The sequence below is a fragment of the Phragmites australis genome, chromosome 13, assembly GCF_958298935.1.
Source record: "Phragmites australis chromosome 13, lpPhrAust1.1, whole genome shotgun sequence".
In the NCBI taxonomy this organism is placed as follows: domain Eukaryota; kingdom Viridiplantae; phylum Streptophyta; class Magnoliopsida; order Poales; family Poaceae; genus Phragmites; species Phragmites australis.
The window spans coordinates 29,143,162-29,162,786 of record NC_084933.1 but is presented as its reverse complement, the minus strand read 5'-3'; the positions used below and the strand labels follow the sequence as shown (position 1 = coordinate 29,162,786).

Below are 19,625 nucleotides of genomic sequence, written 5' to 3'. Positions count from 1 at the left end.
GACGCCGGCGAGCTCCTCCTCTGAGTCCTTGCTCCCATTAACTCAATGTTCCAGCCATTACAATCAATTGTTCCAACTACTAAAATCAAATGTTCTAGGTGGAGAAAACAATTGTTCCACCGGTCTAGATCCATTCATGCATCTCTTCTTCTTCCTCTCCGGATCCGTTCACTTCGCCTGCCTCCGTCGCGCAGTCCCATGCGGGAGCTGACCGGAAGGGGGAGTTCGGGCGAGAGGGAGCGCGGAGGCAGAGCGGCGCCTTGGGAGGTGTCATGTGGCTACGATGTCCCGTCTAGCCCGCGCACAAATCGTCACGACGTTCTCAGTCGCCGACTGGTGGGCCATACCTCGCCTGCGGTGCGCGGGCATTTATGCTGGTGGTCTCGTCGTTGCCGAGGGAGCCGTTGATGGGCCTGCATTTATGCTGGTTGGCCGGCCTAAGAGCTTGGAACAGTCGAAGAGTTAGGGCCTAGGGCCCACTGGATTCATTGTGTGGAATGGAGATTGGAGAATGTAGTACCGGGACGGAAGCAAATCTATTATCTTAATAATTGAGAAGAAAAAGAAGCCTCCACGTTCGCTCTCAATGCTACGAAATTACCACATTAATTTGAAAAAAGAAAAAGATCTAGACCACTCAATGTTATGAACATTTAATGGTCTAGATTAAACTAAAAATCAATTTAAAATATTAAAAGATAAGGGAGGATATGGGAAAACGAAGCTGTAACATGTTCGGACACGTTCAAAGTAGATGTGTTGTATCCTCTTCGGACACGTGCAAAGTACAAGCAATAAATATGTCCAATTTAACAACTCAGGCACGTCAGCTCTATTTCAGATTTATTTTTGCCAAAACGTTTGCTACAGGTGGACGATACCTATCAGCTGCAATTTGCTTTTCGGTGAATCATTGTCTGTAGTTTTTTTTTTATCGTCTGTCATCTCTTTTAGCATCTTCAGTGCAGCCACAACAGCCCGTAAGATTTCTCTGCTATAACATATTTTCGTCTACTACTTTCATCGCCATATCTTGCTAGGATAACTTCATGGTCACAAGCAATAAATACACGTTCAGTGTCCCAATCAATAAATATTTCTAACTCTACAACTAACAAAACTTTTGCTGCAGGTGAACGTTTTTTGCTAAACATTGTCTGCCGGTGGTTGTTCTATCTTTCAACATATCCACTGCAGCCGCAATAGGTGGTGAGATATTAAATTCTGATTTACAGTATATATGACACAATTTTCCAATGAAATATAAAGGATGTGAACATTACACATTTTCACAATCGGTAGCAATACCATGTAGTACAATCAACTTCTAAGCCTAAAAAGCACCAGCTAGGCTATTTGTAATTTCAAATAATTTTAAATATGTTTTCGATAATGTTGGTACACGCTTTAACAATTTATTATAATTTTCGTTTATGATTGAATTGCTAAAAGCTATTTTTCATATTACCTAAAGTGCATGTCTCAAACAGGCATTTCAATGGCAAATCAGTCTAGCAAACAGGAAGTAACGCTTAATAGAAAAAGAAGAAAGGAACAACTTGACTTGAAAAGGAGAAAAAAACAAGCTGTAAGTGCAGAGGAAACAAGCAAAACAAACACAAGAGTAGCAAGAGCTAAAAGGAAGGAAATACTTCAACAGAAGAAGGAAGCAAAATGAACAAGAATAGACAACAACCTGCTAAACCAAGAAACAAGCAGCCAAGAATCGAGCAGTAGCAAGCCTTCACCAAATGCACTTAGCAAAATATGGAATTTTGGAAAGCCAACATGCAGATGCAAACACTGCAATGCTCTGCTATGGTACGAGGAAAGATTAAGTCCCAATAGAACAACCAAGACACCATCTTTTGGAATATGCTGCAAGCAAGGAAAAATAAATCTGCCTCCACAAAAGGACCCTCCGCCTTACCTTGATAACCTCTTAAAAGGTGAAGGAAGGGACTCAAAAAACTTCAGAGAAAATATCAGGTCCTACAACTCAATGTTCTCATTCACATCCATAGGAGGAGTTGTGGACAAAGAAATAAACAATGGGTATGGACCATACGTTTTCCGAATGCATGGACAGAATTACCACCACATTGGAACTCTCCTACCTGATGAAGGAAGCAAACCACGCTGGGCACAGTTGTACATCTATGATACCGAACATGAGGTGGAAAACAGGATAAGTGCATCTGGATGTAAAGAAGATAAAACATTAGTTGATCCTAGGATTGTCGCTGGCCTTGAAAACATGATAGATGAGAACAACATATTAGCCAAAACATTCAGAATGGCACGAGACAGATTCAAAGAAGAGGACTACCATAATATAACGCTTCGACTGATAGGAAAACGAGATAGAAATGGAACACACAACTTGCCATCAGCATCTGAAGTTGCAGCCTTGATCGTAAAAGATCCAACTGAAGAGGTCGAAGGACGTGACATCATTGTCGAGTACAAAGACATGATTCCCCAAAGGATATCAGAAATCCATCCGAAGCTCATGTCCTTGCAATATCCGCTGCTCTTTCCATACGGAGAAGATGGATTTACACTTGAAATACCATATAATTATAAAGCAGGATTTACATACAAAAGGAAGTATGTAAGTATGCTAGAATTTTATGCATACTACCTTCAGCATCGCCCAGGCCAATCGATGTTACTGCTAATATCAGGACGTCTATCGCTCCAATTCTGGGTAGATATTTTCACATGCATTGAGCAGAACAGACTAAATTGGATAAGACACAATCAAGGCAAACTTAGAACAGAACTTTACAGCGGTTTGCAAGATGCTATCGATCGAGGAGACACCAAAACAGAGCAGGTTGGCAAGAGGATATATCTACCTTCAAGTCATCCTGGAAGTCCAAGAAACAAGACGCAAAACTTCCAAGATGCAATGGCGGTATGTCGCTGGGTTGGATACCCGAATCTCTTTATAACATTCACATGCAATGCAAAGTGGCCAGAGATCCAATACATGCTAGATGAAGCAAGAGACAAACAGAAACCAGCTGACCGATCTGATGTTGTGGTCCGAGTCTTCATGATAAAACTAAAGGAGCTACTACGAGACATAGTACAAGGAAAAAGATTCGGAGAAACCAGATCAGGTGAGTGCATCACACAGCTATACTTAAATTCAATCAATCAAAATAATTGCAATACTAACATTACTCAACTAACAACTATGATATTTTAATGCAGTTCTCTATACAATAGAATTCCAAAAAAGGGGACTCCCGCATGCACACATACTCATATTTCTCAAGGACAGAAACAAGTGCCATGATCCATCGCAAATCGATGATATAATATCTGCTGAGATCCCAGAAAAAGAAAAGGACCCTGAAGCATATGAAGCTGTTAACAACTTCATGATGCATGGGCCATGTGGAGAGGCAAACAAAAATTCGGCATGCATGGCAGACAACAAATGCACCAAACACTTTCCAAAAAGATTCAATTCAGAAACAACAATTGACGAAGAAGGCTTTCCAATATACAAGAGGCGAGATGATGGGAGACACATAAAGAAGGTCAAAACCATGCTTGACAACAGATTTGTCGTGCCTTACAATAGGGATTTGCTGGTAAAGTTCCAAACTCACATAAACGTGGAGTGGTGCAACATGTCTAGGTCGATCAAATACCTATTCAAATACATTAACAAGGGCGTCGATTACGTGGTAGGATTACTGAAGAAGAAGGGAACATCAGATGATGAAACTGATGAGATCAAGAAATACCTAGAGATGAGATACATATCAACAACTGAAGCATGTTGGAGATTGTTCCAGTTTGAACTACACTATCAACATCCACCGGTTGAGAGGCTAAATTTCCATCTAGAGAACGAGCAGCAAGTCATTTTCCCAGACTCGACAGATATAGAAAAAATAATGACAAAAGAAGGTGTGAAAGGCACTAAGTTCACTGAGTGGATGGAGACGAACAAACAGTATGGAGAAGCAAGAGAACTAACATACGGAGAATTCCCTACTAAATGGGTATGGCACAGCGATAAGAAAAAGTGGGAAAAGCGGAAAAGAGGATATGCAATAGGAAGAATCTACTATGCACATCCAGCAAGTGGAGAGAGATACTATCTCAGGATGCTACTCAACACCGTCAAAGGATGCACATCGTATGAGGACATCAAGACAGTACATGGAGTACTCCACCCAACATTCAAATCAGCAAGCCACGCGTTGGGATTTCTTGATGACGACAATGAATGGATCGAATGCATCAACGAGGCAGCTAACTGGGCAACTGGAACACAACTGCGCCAATTGTTCACCACCATAATGTGCCATTGCGAGGTAACAGATCCAAAAGTGTTGTGGGAGATGACATGGGAAGCACTCTCTGAGGACATACAACACAAGAAAAGAATTATCCTAAATTTTCCAACACTAAAACTGACTGATTCACAGAGGAAATCCTACACCTTGATCGAGATAGAGAAACTAATGAGACAAGCTGGAAAGACCTTGAACGATTATCCGGAAATAGAATTGCCAAACAAAGATGAGCTAGAGCAACTTGGCAACCGACTTATAAACGAAGAATTAAACTATGACAAAGAAAAGCTAAAGGATGAACACCTCGCTATATTCAACAATCTTAATCACGACCAAAAAGAAGCATTCGGAGCAATAATGGAGTCTGTAGAACAAAAATTGGGGAAGCTAATATTTGTCGAAGGCTACGGCGGTACAGGTAAGACATACCTATGGAAAGCAATAACGACAAAGGTACGTTCCGAAGGAAATATAGTACTTGCAGTAGCTTCATGCGGCATTGCTGCCCTTCTACTTCAAGGTGGGAGAACAGCACACTCCCGATTCCACATTCCACTTAACATAACAGAAGAATCTACATGTGAAATCAAGCAAGGCACAGATTTGGCAGAGCTACTAAATAAGACATCAGTAATTTTGTGGGACGAAGCTCCAATGACACACAGAAACTGCTTCGAGGCACTTGACAAAAGCCTAAGGGATATACTCAGATTTACAAATAAAAATGCCGAGATAAAACCATTTGGTGGAATGACAATTGTGCTAGGTGGCGACTTCCGACAAATCCTTCCAGTGGTGCCTAAGGGAAGGAGAGAGCACATAGTAAACGCATCAATCAAGCGCTCGTATCTATGGAAGCACTTTCAAATATTTAAGCTCACAAAAAACATGCGCCTCAGTTGTATGACAAAAAACAGCATAGAAGAGCAGCAAGTTCAGGAATTTGCAGAGTGGATATTGAATATTGGTGACGGGAAAACAGCATCAGACGATGGAGAAGAGTTCATAAAAATTCCAAGTGTCCTACTTCTAAAGAAAGGAGATGACCCCAGAGAAACGATCGTCAATAGCACATACCCAAACTTGCTGTCCAACTACAGAGAACGAAAATTCCTTGAAGAAAGAGCAATATTATGCCCAAGAAATGAAACAGTAGATCAAATAAACGAGTACATCATGAGCCAAATACAAGGTGAAGAGGTGACATACCTAAGCTGTGACTCCGTATGCAATGCATCAACAAACGATATGGAGCACATGTACCCAACGGAGTTTCTCAACACGTTGAAGTTCCCAGGGATCCCAAACCACGAACTGAAGCTCAAAGTCGGACTGCCAGTGATGCTCCTTCGGAACATCAACCAATACGCAGGTTTATGCAACGGTACAAGAATGACAATCACTCAACTTGGAAAATGGAATATTGAAGCACAAATAATAACAGGAACACACATGGGGGACAAAGTATGTATACCTCGAATAATCATGTCACCGAGCGACACAAAGTGGCCGTTCAAGCTGAAAAGAAGGCAGTATCCTTTGTCAGTTTGTTTTGCTATGACCATCAACAAGAGTCAAGGCCAGACACTTAATAAGGTTGGGCTATATTTGCCGAAACAAGTATTCTGCCATGGACAATTATACGTGGCCTTATCTAGAGTCACAAAAAGGACAGGTTTGAAGGTGCTAATCGATAATTCAGAAACTACTGAAGAAGACATGGCAAAAAACATTGTGTACAAAGAGATTTTCTAATTTATTTTGCCTCCAGATACTGTGCATGTAGACATTTGTACAATTTAATATGGACTGTTATAAGGAATAACAACAACTTCTAAAAAGGAACAATGGGAGAGCACCGCATCTTAACCATAACTGACTTCAAGATTCAAGCTAAATGTACCACTAAAAAGAGTTGTGTTGCGAAGTCAAAAGAATTATAGCCATCCAAAACAACCTATTCACACAAAAAAAAACAAATATTTGATGTGACTCATTATTTGTCAAGCAACAAAAAATGCAAAAAAACAAATTTAATACAGATAAAAAAAACTAGCCGCGCAAATGCGCGGGCCACCTTGCTAGTTCAATAAGATAATATCCTACGAAATACCTCCATCTATATCTATGATGATATGTGTTTACTTTTTTATCTCCTCTTCAGTCTGGCTATTAGATCATGAAATGGAGGACACGGATGGAGTCACAAGAGTCTTTCGGAATAAGGTCCTATAAAATTTGCTTTCTAATGTGCTCATATCTCTTCACATTTGTTTTTAATATTTGTGGGGTTCCTTGGAAAATAATCGATACTTGGTCTCATCATTTGAGATTGGACCTAATTCACATAATGATTTATTTTCTTTTTTATTTTATCATACATGATTTTCTTTGGTTTTATCATATGTTTTATATTAATTTTTATTATATATCACACTATGAATTAGATCTTGTCTTCAACGATATGGAATTATTTTCCGGCTTCGGTTTGCTACCTCTGCTGCTATAAACAGCGCTACTGTGTGCGTGTACATTCGTGGTGCTCTTTTTCTGAAACTTATTCAGATTTTTCGGTCAGAGCAGTCAACCTATACAGAGACGACAATGGCAGGTTACTACTGCACTTAGTGCCACTGTTAAAAGACCGCAAGACACTATGTATGCATGCATGCCATTCTTTTGCGTTCGCAAATGAATGTTCCGATTCCTTCGGTCCTCCACTTGCATGACTCGTTACGCTACCACATTCCAGTGTTATTTTTTTAAAAGCCTCAACACAGGACAGTATCTGAATACATATCTAAACACACACTACACTTCGGTGTTCTTCTGTTCTACCATTTAGGGTTTCAGATCTCTAAGGAACGCACTACTGTGTCACACTCGTGCAAACTGTTCCAATCGAATCTCCAACGCAGCAACAGGCGCATGCATCACAGCATCAGTAAGCAGTTGATCTGATATCACCTGTGGAAAAAGGCACAGCTACTGCCACTGTGCTTTTGCCCGGTTCCACCGACAAGGCAGCGCGAGCCATTCGCAACCTGCAACTTGCACGTCCTGGAATCACAAAACCCCAGTAAACCGCTGCTCCTCCCTCAACATGATTAGGATCTCGGATCCGAGTGGTTCCTCTGCGCCTTCTGATAGAGGACGGCGAGTCTCGACAAACAGAGTGGCATGTTGCGTCGAGCAGCGCAATCAATCAGTCAGTCAGTCATCCACTGATGGTTCCTCTCCTCTCTTCTCACGTCCACGGGAAACAGAAGCGGTACAATCGCATGGGCCCGTGCGGCACCATGCTGCAGGCCCTCACGAGCACGGAACGACCTGCTAGCCCCCAACAAATTGGACGCACGCACCTGCCTCATCTGAACAGTCTCGAGCACAGTAATAACCTGCTGCCCTACACTACCCAGCTACGAACAGATCATGCCTCTGTGCAAAATTCTCGTAAAGTAGAAAAGTAACCATGAGTGTTTGCAAGCACTTGGTTAGTGTGCCAGATGAATGCAGTGATTGTCGCGAGATATCTGGAACTTTTATCCTTGATCTAGGGTTCTTGTTCTGGACTCTTCACCCCAGGCATGGCTGACTGGGATAGCTAGCGCAATAATGATGTCCCATCTTTGAGCTAGCAGTAGCAGTGCAGTGATTAGTTAATGGCAATGTTACGATTAGCTAGCTAGCGGTGGAGAAGCGTGCGCGCAGCGGTGTCACAGGCTCACAGCTCGGAGCTTTGTTTGCTTTTCCCTAACCTTTTCTGCTCGCTAAGCATATTCGAGTAAGTAGTTGGGATGTTGCATGGAAGACAGGTACGTTAGAGTTGGGGACTTGGGGGCAACTTGTTAAGTAATCAACCCCCTCTATCCAGCTTAATCTTCGTCATCGCAGGGACCAGCAATGAACATATGCAAAGTACTATATGCTCTGGTGATGGATCATGCCTCCCACGAACCCTAATCATGCATGGAATTACCTTAAAGCAGAGCTGGCTATCCTTCTGCCTCGAGGATCAGTGGAAAGCATATGCAAAAGCTGTACGTACCAATAAAAATGACTTAAACATTCTGCAACTTGTGCAGAATTACCCAACCAGAGCTGTCATGTGCATGCCCAAGGTATCAGATATTCCAAAATGCATCCCCTTTTCCATGGTACACCTATTATAGTAGCCAGTGTGCCAAGTACGTACCTTCCAAGTAGATGCACGATAATGGGTTCCAAGAAGTATCCAAGCCTGACTGACGCTCATACAGGAAACGTCCGGGAGAGTTGCATGGGACAGGGGTCAGGGACTCAGGGAGATGTCTGAATTCTCAAAAAATGTAGCAGCACGACAACTCTCGCGTCATCTGCTTTTGATGGTAGCAGGCAGACAGGGTGTCGTGTGTCGTCCAGGACGCACACGAAGTGCCACAACCTTTTGTTTACTCATCTCCATCCTTTGAGATGAGTTGAGAGAGAGAGAGAGAGAGAGAGAACACCAGCTTTATCGGCGTATCTGTTTTTCCCTGTAAAGCGTGCCGATGAGCAGCTCGCAAACATGCAAAGCACTGACGACAACAAGTACTGTATAGTAGTATCAGTTTATTATTATAGACACTGTCATTGTGAGTTGGAAATTCCGTGAAGCGATCACTTGATGCGGCTGCTCCAATCATTTCTGCAATCTGGTCATTCTGCCAAAGCAATCCTCAAAGCATCTGCACTGCCAAAGGCAGGGCGGTTATTGTTCATTTAACTGCTCTTTTGCCGTCGATTTGATGGATCAGAATTCAGATCTGTTGAAACGTGGCCTATTTATTCCGTTAAATTAGTACGTACTGCCGACCAAGAAAGCAGGAACCGTAATTGAGCACGCTCTGCTGAATCCTAGCAAGCAGTGGAGTGCAACAGAGCGACGGTGCGTAGTCAAAATATTCAGGCGGTAACTGCAAGCACAAGTCATCCAGTTCGTGATCTCGACAGGTTAGAAGAAGTGCGGTCATCACGAGGAAATAATACCATTCGCAAAATGTTGATACAACCCGTCAACGTCCTGATCGAGAAACCAAATCCGATGCGTGACTCCATGGACGTCGATCGGCAGAAAGATACACGTTGGCGGTCAAAAAAGGTCTCGATCAGTAGCGAGTAGCCTGCCTGCTGAGTGTTGTGTCAAAATTTGCTTTCGTCCGGTTCAAAGATCCTCATTCTGAGGAAAGCGGCAGTTTATTTTGTCCCTGCTGTACAACGTACACAGGTCACCTGGATTCAATCCTGCTTGTATTTTATTTGGAGCTGGCGTGATGATTTCTACAGAGTCCGTTACCTTTCAGCGTCTGTCAAAGTTTGGGTTCACATTTTGATCGAGAATTTGTCGATTAGTTTAGTCTAAAGAACAGCTATGCCCACTTGGCGCCACCATTATTTCAGCTCGCATGCAAACCAGTGGAGGGGCAACTTTTTCTGAGCCGCCATCATCTACTCTAGTTCACTAGCAACATCACTTGTAATACCTTCGCCGCATTAGACGAGCTGATTACTCCCTCCGTAAAGAACATAATATGGAGTATTTTGTTTTGATTAAGTCTTTAAAATTAAACTTTGACCATTATCTCTCTCACAAAATATACAGTTATAACTACAAAACTAATATAGCCGAAAAGTGTTTTCAAATATGAATCTAGTTGTATATTTTTATAAAGTAAATATATTTATAATTTAACTAATTATTGATTAAAATATATGAAGTTTGTTTTTTTTTCAAAACAAAATATGTCTTGTATTCTAAAACAGAGGGAATTGCATGCGGAGGCCGATCTAAGGGGAGCCTAAACATTTTTTATAGTGCACAGTGAGAAAAAGAAGAAAGTGAAAGAAAAGGAAGAAAAAAGAGTAAGAGAGAAGTGGATGAGCCCGTATATTACTCTGCATCCGCCACTCTTAGCATGCGTCGAGCTATCACCGTGTCGGCTCAGCGCTCACGGTTGTGTCATGTTTCTTTGTGTCGGTAAGTGCATATGATTGATCGATACGCACGCTGATCGAACTGAAGCAACAAACAAGTGCTTAGATCGGACGAACCAGGTTGATCCCCCACGGGGTTCATCACGAACCGATCAGTCCCGGCGAAGGCGGAGCAAACTCAGCATCTGTACCCTCAAAATCCCAGTAAATTCGTTACCGTATGTACCTCTACGGCTCTACCGTGCGTGATTAGATCGGACGAACCAGGTTGATCCCCCACGGTAACCTAACGGCTCTTTGTAGCCTCTGGTACCACACCACGCTCCCCGGAACAGCACTCCGGCAAACTGCTCCCCAAACACTCGCCGATACCGTGCGGCACGTGCACGTGCAGCAATTGAGGAACCGGCATGTACCGCAAGCGCCAACCAACCCCCTCCCGTTTCATTCATCTGTCCACACGGGCACACACAAGGCCATTGGCTGGCCCGCCCGTTCCGCCTTGAACGCCGAGCAGCTCTTTTCGCCGCTCGCCTGACGCCCGCCGAGACCGAGCCGAGTTGACGTGCGGCGCGCTTCAGAGCACCCGTGCAGCTGCGTTGCCGCCGACTAGGGACGAGCTTGCCGAGTTGCCATAGGCCTGACCGCCGGAGCCTTAGGAGAGAACGGCTCGGCAGCGGATGGGAGACCACGCTACATGCGCCGAGCGCCGTGAGCCAGAGGAATCACAACAACACACAGGCACAGGTCGCTGCCGCTGCGGCTCTGCCTGCCTGCCTGCTTTGCTAGCTTGGCTAGTCTCAGGAATCACGACTCCTGCTTTGGTCTGCGCCTGGTCCACCGTCTCGTTCCCTGCCTGCTCCTCTTTAATTTACTTCACCCCTCCCCATGCGCTGCACTGCGCCCTCCTCTCGACCTCTCGGTTGCCGTCACCGCCAGTGAGGCCAAGGCGCCGCTCACTCGCCGCTGTGGCGAGGCCGGTCAACCGGCTGGGCCTACGAGGTTTGTCTCATTGTTCCTTGGCCCTGTTCACAGACCTAGCCACCTAGGTCTACGTACAGACGGGTGTGACGATCAAGTTTATGTCTCTTGACATGTTTCTAAGCCAGAATCAATTGTAGATACATACGTTTGTAGTGGTTGGTTGGTGCAAGTGACGTATTGAAAATTCCTTGAAGAAATACACCCTCCATCTCTACGTATCTTAAAAGATGCTATTTATCTCAGAGATGGAAGGGCAAGTTGAATGGTATTGATAATTAGAGATGTAAGTGGATACTTAATAGATAATTTATTTTTTTAGTTTGGTTAGATACGAGTGGGTACTCAATAGTATTGATAGTTCTGGTTATTATTTAGTTCATTTTTCTTTTTTAGTTAGATATGAATGAATCTTTAATTTATTTTTTTAGTTTTGGATCAACCTAATGTCAAAAAAATACAAAACTTATAATCCTAATCGAAGTGTCTATAGTGAGTGCCACAACCAATTACAACTGTGTATGCATTCAATAGATTAACCATAGTAAAGATCCATAATATTTCGTGACAATGGTACATCTCCTAACCGGAAAACATTCATATCAATATTAAATATTTTTCAAAGCAATCACAACAAAAAAAATTCTTCATAGCATTTCATATCCACTCGCTGCACACTTCATATTAGAATGCCTATGTTAAGTGTATTGTATATATTAGTTGTCTCACATGTCATCTCATATAGTGTCAGTAGGATTTTAAGTAATGTGGAGGAAAAAGAGAGAGGTGAGAGAAAAATAATCGTTATTTCACGAAATAATCATCTCATAAGCTAAAATTCAAGACTACAAGACTACTCTCGTATTATTGTACGAGTTATTATTGTCATGTAACTCAATTTAAAATGTTATGTAATTACTTTAAAAAGATAATTTATTGTAGATGTTATCTATTAAATCGTCTAAAATAATCGATGCATTAGACAGTATAAGACTGAACCAATGTACTCTCATGACTGATACTATCATGTTTATACATTTACTGTTACGTGCAAACACCTACTGATTTTAGTTATTACAGTACTAACTACTGGGAATTTCAAATTCCAATGAAGAACCAGAAAGACGAGAGCGAGAGGTAAACCTCACCGCAAGTGAGCGCAGCTCGCCCCTGCCTCCCTGGCCCCGCGCCCCACATTGCCCTCCCCTTTATCACTCGCCCCGACGCCGCGTTTACTTCTGACCTGACCACCGCAGCGCGGAACACAAACACTCCACCCCCCCCCCCCCCACAATCCTCTCTGCACGTCACCGAAACCGAGGCAAGCCCAAGCACCCTCTCCTTCTCACTCTGCAACCCCACACAAGCCCAAGAAAGCAAAAGCAGCAGTGGAGTCTTGTCCAATGCCTTAGGGCGCCGTGGCGGCGGCGGCGGCGTTGTCCTGAGAGTGCGAACCGTGCTATCGAGGGCCGGGAGCGCATTGCGATGGCGGAGTCGTCGGTGGCGGCGTACGGGAAGGCGGAAAAGGCGGCGAACGGAGAAGGTGGCGGCGATGCGGCGGGGGAGGGGAAGAAGAGGGGCGACCAGGCGGTGGCGTTCCACGAGCTGTTCTCGTTCGCGGACAAGTGGGACCTGATGCTCATGGCGGCGGGCAGCCTCGGCGCGCTGGCGCACGGAGCCGCCATGCCGCTGTTCTTCCTGCTGTTCGGGGACCTCATCAACGGTTTCGGCAAGAACCAGACCGACCTCCGCACCATGACCGACGAGGTCGCCAAGGTCCGCCCTTTCGTTCCTCACTCACTCAAACCACCTGCCTTTATTACTTGCCTATCTCCGATGAGGTTTCGTTTGCCGAGATAACAGCTTCTCTTAGCTACCCGCTAATGTTTATGATGGTAACAGATCGATTTATCCTCTTCTCTTGCAGTATGCGCTCTACTTCGTCTACCTTGGGCTGGTGGTCTGCGTCTCATCCTACGCAGGTAAGCTTCTCTTTCCATCCACACCCCTCTAGTTCCGTACGAAATCCCCAACCTCCTTTCTTTTGCTGTTTCTCCGACGCGCCGAGGCTCTTTTCAAGCATAGTGATGAGGTACAGGGGCCTATCCGCAAAATAGGATCTGGTCATGACCGGTGGGGCTCTCGAAGACCACCCACTCACTAACACAAGTCCCATCGCCATCACGCCAAACGGGGGAAAGTTAACAATTACTATATCATGTTTGTCTCGTTCTCGTGTCGTCCGATCCGGCGAGCTCGCTCGCCGGAGTCCATGCCGGCGGCGTGGCTGCTGCGTCACTACACAATGACGTTGCATTCTTCGACACTCAAGTTGCAATCTTGCACACTGACTAAAGCTGTAATCCTGACTAAAGCTGCAATCTTTCGTTCTCCAGAGATCGCGTGCTGGATGTACACCGGGGAGAGGCAGGTGATCGCACTCCGGAAGGCGTACCTGGACGCCGTGCTGCGGCAGGACGTGGGGTTCTTCGACACGGACGCACGCACGGGGGACATCGTATTTGGCGTCTCCACCGACACGCTGCTCGTGCAGGACGCCATCGGCGAGAAGGTCGGCAACTTCATCCACTACATCGCCACATTCCTGGCCGGACTGGTCGTCGGGTTTGTCTCGGCGTGGCGGCTCGCGCTGCTCAGCGTGGCCGTCATCCCCGCCATCGCCTTCGCCGGCGGACTGTACGCGTACACGCTCACCGGCCTCACTTCCAAGAGTCGGGAGTCCTATGCCAATGCCGGCGTCGTTGCTGAGCAGGTAATAATGACTCTTGTGAGGAACTTGGCTGATGCTGTTTTCTGTCCACTGTGGCATCAGATATATTTCTTTGGATTAGGATTAGGATTCGTGTTCCATTAACCTATGCATTTCTGTCGTGCGTGCTTGGACTTGTGATGAATTGGAATGGTGGGTAGGTAGTAATTATTGATGCTGTTTGCTTATTAGGAGCCAACAATCTTGTTCTTTATGCTGCAATACGACTAACCATCATGCGATTTGTTCGTTTTCAACTTTTATTCTTTGGGAATCCTATGAGCAATCTCATAAACTTGGTGGGGCAGTGCCTTATGCCAGAGTTCTTCTGGTTTTCTGCTTTCCACAGGACTTATGTTCTCAACTTTTGGTGTAGTGGCCGCCCATTGAGTCTACAACTCTACATATGGATTTTGTTCGAGAGTGCCAATTTGCACAAGATTGATTGCTCGATAAAAAAAAAAACCCTTCCCTAACATTTTTCTTAAGAAACTAGGTTCAGCAGACTATACTTAGGAAAGGACTACTAAATTGATACTTGGAGAGCCGCTATGACATCTAGCTAGCATTAGTAAATCGTATGAAAATTATGCATAGAAATGCTGTGCACAGATGAACAGTGATATTTCTTAGATAGACTGTGAATTATGTGTACTATATGAATAATATTTATTATGGAATTTCGTTTGAATCATCACTTCTGATTCTGTTGTGACTAACATGCAGTCACAGGAAAAAATGTGGTATGTGGTGTATGAGGAATATGGGAGTTGAGTTACCCATTTTTAGGCATATGATGTAGTCAATTGTTGATAATCCAAAGCTGGTGAATGATTTTGTAGTTTTCTAGAAGAAAACTGGATATATTCTCACGAAGGTTTATTAACGGTCATGTGCCAATCTAGCTCCTAGTTACTTTAAAATTTGTGCAGTTTCATTTTAAAGTACGAAAGTACTCCACTCTGCTATGCAATACCAGAAATAATTGGAGTAAAAAACATTTAATTTATTTATTCATATATTTTTTTATGTAATGGAAATAGTTTCCCACCTCTTATTCATTTTGTTTATCAAAACAATTATTGTATTTCATCCTGTCTATTGTCAGCATGCGATTTACAAGAAATTAGTTGCTTGTAATCTACTTATATGCTGACTGTGAAACATTCTTGAACAGGCAATTGCACAAGTAAGAACAGTGTACTCATTTGTTGGAGAGAGCAAAGCACTCAATTCCTACTCAGAAGCAATTCAGAACACACTGAAGCTTGGTTACAAAGCTGGGATGGCCAAAGGTCTTGGAATTGGATGTACTTACGGGATAGCATGCATGTCATGGGCACTGGTATTCTGGTATGCTGGTGTCTTCATCAGGAATGGGCAGAGCGATGGTGGAAAGGCTTTTACGGCGATTTTTTCTGCAATTGTTGGTGGCATGTAAGTGAAAAAAGATGTTGAAGTTATTATCGTTCTGTTTCATTTGTCCGCGAATTGTTTCCCTAATGTCCCGTGTAATAACTAATTGAATTTGTTTCTACAGGAGTCTTGGTCAGGCTTTCTCAAACCTAGGAGCCTTCAGCAAAGGCAAGATTGCTGGTTACAAACTGTTGGAGATCATTCGCCAGAAACCCTCCATAGTCAATGATCACAAGGATGGAAAGTGGTTGGCTGAGGTCCATGGAAACATAGAATTCAAGGATGTTACTTTCAGTTATCCTTCACGGCCTGATGCTATGATCTTTCGGGATTTCTCTCTTTTCTTCCCTGCTGGTAAAACCGTTGCAGTAGTTGGATGCAGTGGGTCTGGAAAGAGCACTGTTGTGGCTTTGATAGAAAGGTTCTATGATCCAAATGAAGGTAACAAATGAATTGCATCAGAAGGCTCGTGATTTGAATGTATAGCTCCTTTTAGATTATTGTCTTGAATTTCTTTTTCATTGCAGGCCAGGTTTTGCTAGACAATGTTGACATAAAGACACTCCAATTGAGGTGGCTGAGAGATCAGATTGGCCTAGTAAACCAAGAGCCTGCTCTTTTTGCAACAACTATCCTTGAGAATATACTGTATGGAAAGCCAGATGCCACAATTGCCGAAGTGGAGGCTGCAGCGACTGCATCCAACGCTCATAGTTTCATATCTCTTCTTCCGAATGGTTACAACACAGTGGTGCGTCTATATTTTTCATACCTATGTCTAGTCGAGTCTAATTAATCAAATATTGAATTGTTTCTACTTTCCTTCACAGGTAGGTGAGCGAGGCATCCAGCTGTCTGGTGGTCAGAAACAACGTATAGCAATAGCTCGTGCTATGCTGAAGAACCCGAAGATACTGCTCCTTGATGAAGCTACCAGTGCTTTAGATGCAGACTCGGAAAGCATTGTGCAAGAAGCTCTAGATCGTTTGATGCTTGGAAGGACTACAGTAGTTGTTGCCCACCGCTTGTCCACTATAAGAAATGTAAACATGATCGCTGTGATCCAACAAGGCCAAGTTGTTGAGACTGGGACGCACGATGAACTTCTAGCCAAAGGAAGCTCTGGAGCATATGCCTCCCTGATCCGCTTCCAGGAAACTGCACGAAATAGGGAGCTTGGAGGTGCATCTATCCGCAGATCGCGGTCGATGCACTTGACAAGTTCTCTTTCCACAAAATCTCTCAGCCTCAGGTCTGGAAGTTTGAGGAACCTGAGCTATCAGTACAGTACTGGGGCAGATGGACGCATTGAGATGATCTCCAATGCAGATAATGACCGCAAATACCCAGCACCACGTGGTTACTTCTTCAAGCTCCTGAAGTTGAATGCTCCTGAGTGGCCTTATGCAGTGTTGGGCGCCATTGGTTCTGTCCTCTCAGGATTCATTGGTCCAACATTTGCTATTGTTATGGGTGAAATGCTCGATGTGTTCTACTACAGGGATCCCAATGAAATGGAGAAGAAAACTAAGCTATATGTGTTCATCTATATTGGCACAGGCATATATGCTGTTGTTGCTTATCTTGTGCAGCATTACTTCTTCAGTATCATGGGAGAAAATCTTACAACCAGGGTTAGGAGGATGATGTTGTCTGGTATGCATTTTTCTCCATGCCATAATCAGTTTTGTTGTTGTGACATCTTGGATATATTCTGAATCTCTGTGATGTTTACTGCAGCAATACTTAGGAATGAAGTAGGTTGGTTTGACGAAGAAGAAAACAACTCTAGTCTTGTGGCTGCTCGTCTAGCAGTCGATGCAGCTGATGTAAAGTCAGCTATAGCTGAAAGAATATCAGTCATCCTGCAGAACATGACGTCCCTTATGACTTCTTTCGTCATTGGTTTCATCATTGAGTGGAGAGTGGCACTCCTTATTCTGGCTACTTTCCCTCTTCTTGTGCTTGCCAATTTTGCCCAGGTAATTTATTAGCCTATACATTTTATCTTTCAGTGCTGAACCTTGAGTCCTTGACCAAACATGAAACATAACAAGTCTGTAGAAAATGTATTGGTGAGACATATCTTTATCTAATCTAGTGTGACGTGTCAAAGTGAGAACAATTCTTATTTTTATTCTGGTTGAATAAAAATTATACTGAATGCAACTTCATTGTCTCTGAAATATGAATGTTGTTTCTTTTTAATATTTCCAGCAACTATCAATGAAGGGCTTTGCTGGTGACACAGCAAAAGCGCATGCTAAGAGCAGTATGGTTGCTGGTGAAGGTGTGAGCAATATCCGCACTGTGGCAGCCTTCAACGCTCAAAACAAGATCTTGTCTCTCTTCAGCCATGAACTGCACGTGCCAGAGCAGCAAATTCTCCGCCGCAGCCAGACATCAGGACTTATGTTTGGCCTCTCACAGCTCTGCCTGTACTCCTCAGAAGCACTCATTCTCTGGTATGGTTCTCATCTCGTGCGGTCGCATGGGTCCACCTTCTCCAAGGTCATCAAGGTTTTTGTTGTCCTTGTGGTGACTGCCAACTCCGTTGCCGAGACAGTGAGCCTCGCCCCAGAGATCATCCGTGGAGGTGAATCCATCCGATCCATCTTTGGCATCCTCAACAGAGCAACAAGAATTGAGCCTGATGATCCAGAGTCGGAGCGTGTCACCACCATCCGAGGGGACATTGAGCTGCGGCATGTAGAGTTTGCCTATCCAGCACGCCCTGACATTCAAATCTTCAAGGACTTCAACCTGAAAATCCAAGCTGGGCGCAGCCAAGCTCTAGTCGGAGCCAGCGGTTCTGGGAAGAGCACTGTCATTGCTCTCATTGAGCGGTTCTACGACCCAACTGGGGGAAAAGTCACCATTGATGGCAAGGACATAAGGAGGCTGAACCTGAAGTCCTTGCGGCTCAAGATTGGCCTTGTGCAGCAGGAGCCAGTCCTTTTTGCAGCGAGCATCTTCGAAAACATCGCATATGGCAAGGATGGTGCAACCGAGGAGGAGGTGATAGAGGCGGCAAAGACTGCAAACGTCCACGGCTTCGTCAGCCAGCTGCCCAAGGGCTACAAGACAGCGGTCGGGGAGCGAGGCGTGCAGCTGTCAGGTGGGCAGAAGCAGCGTATCGCCATCGCCAGAGCAGTGCTCAAGGACCCGGCCATCCTGCTGCTGGACGAGGCGACGAGCGCCCTAGACGCGGAGTCCGAGTGCGTGCTGCAGGAGTCCCTGGAGCGGCTGATGAAGGGGCGGACCACTGTCCTGGTAGCGCATCGCCTGTCGACGATCCGAGGGGTGGACCGCATCGCCGTGGTGCAGGACGGGCGGATCGTCGAGCACGGCAGCCACTCCGAGCTCCTGACCCGGCCTGAGGGCGCGTACTCACGGCTGCTGCAGTTGCAGCACCACCGTGTCTGATTAATGTACGATGACATCTTCCTTTCGGAGATTGTTCTTTTTTCGTTGGTGGTGGTCGTGCGGATGTAGATACTGGGGCAACCGTGTACGTTCTTAACGCTATTGTTCCTAAGCTAAAACTGGACCCTGTGATATGTTACCTTCTCCCTGGAATGTACGATGCAACTCTTCTTTCTGTTTCTATTCATCTCTAGCATCCGCCATCTGTTGATGTGATTTTGAAGAGAAACCGATCGAGATGTCCCGAGCAAAGCACATTGTATGGTCCAATGGACACGGCGCTGGTTAGTTCCTCACCTGTGCGAAAGTCATGTGATCCTCGAGCTGAGATGGGGAATCGGCAGCCGAAAACTAGTCTACTTAGTTATGGAAATCTCTTATGTTTTTTTTGCGAAATCTTTTAAGTGGACTTGTGTAGGGATGGATGAAAAGCTCTGAGCTCATGAGCTAGTTTAGCTTACGTCTGGCTCGATTCGACTTATCTCGTTCCAAAATCTAACAAGTAAAAGTTAGAGTTTTAACTCGTTTAGATAACGAGCTAACTCGTTAGCTGCTCGCGAGCTAAACGAGCTAGTATCATTATCTGCATCATATCGCTTTCTTTCCTATGGTATCAGTTTGCTTATTAGTCATCTTCATCTTTGATGAAGAGACTCCTCACCAGCCTACTTGACTTTCTATTGACTAGCTTCTCGTTACGATGCAGTTCTTATATTTTATCTTCTTCTATTGATCATTCATTTAAGTTTTGCATGTAT

The 19,625-nt window shown here is 44.4% G+C and overlaps 1 protein-coding gene across 1 annotated transcript; it reads left to right on the top strand.

The window, feature by feature from the left end:
* Positions 1-12,502: 12,502 nt before the first annotated feature.
* LOC133888424 (ABC transporter B family member 19-like) lies at positions 12,503-19,048 on the top strand. Its single transcript, XM_062328663.1, has 9 exons — positions 12,503-13,031; positions 13,183-13,237; positions 13,652-14,028; positions 15,203-15,462; positions 15,566-15,882; positions 15,969-16,192; positions 16,272-17,097; positions 17,182-17,423; positions 17,659-19,048. The coding sequence occupies exons 1-9, from the start codon at positions 12,741-12,743 to the stop codon at positions 18,865-18,867; spliced, it is 3,801 nt and encodes a 1,266-aa protein (XP_062184647.1). The 5' UTR covers positions 12,503-12,740; the 3' UTR covers positions 18,868-19,048.
* The last annotated feature ends 577 nt before the right edge of the window (positions 19,049-19,625 follow it).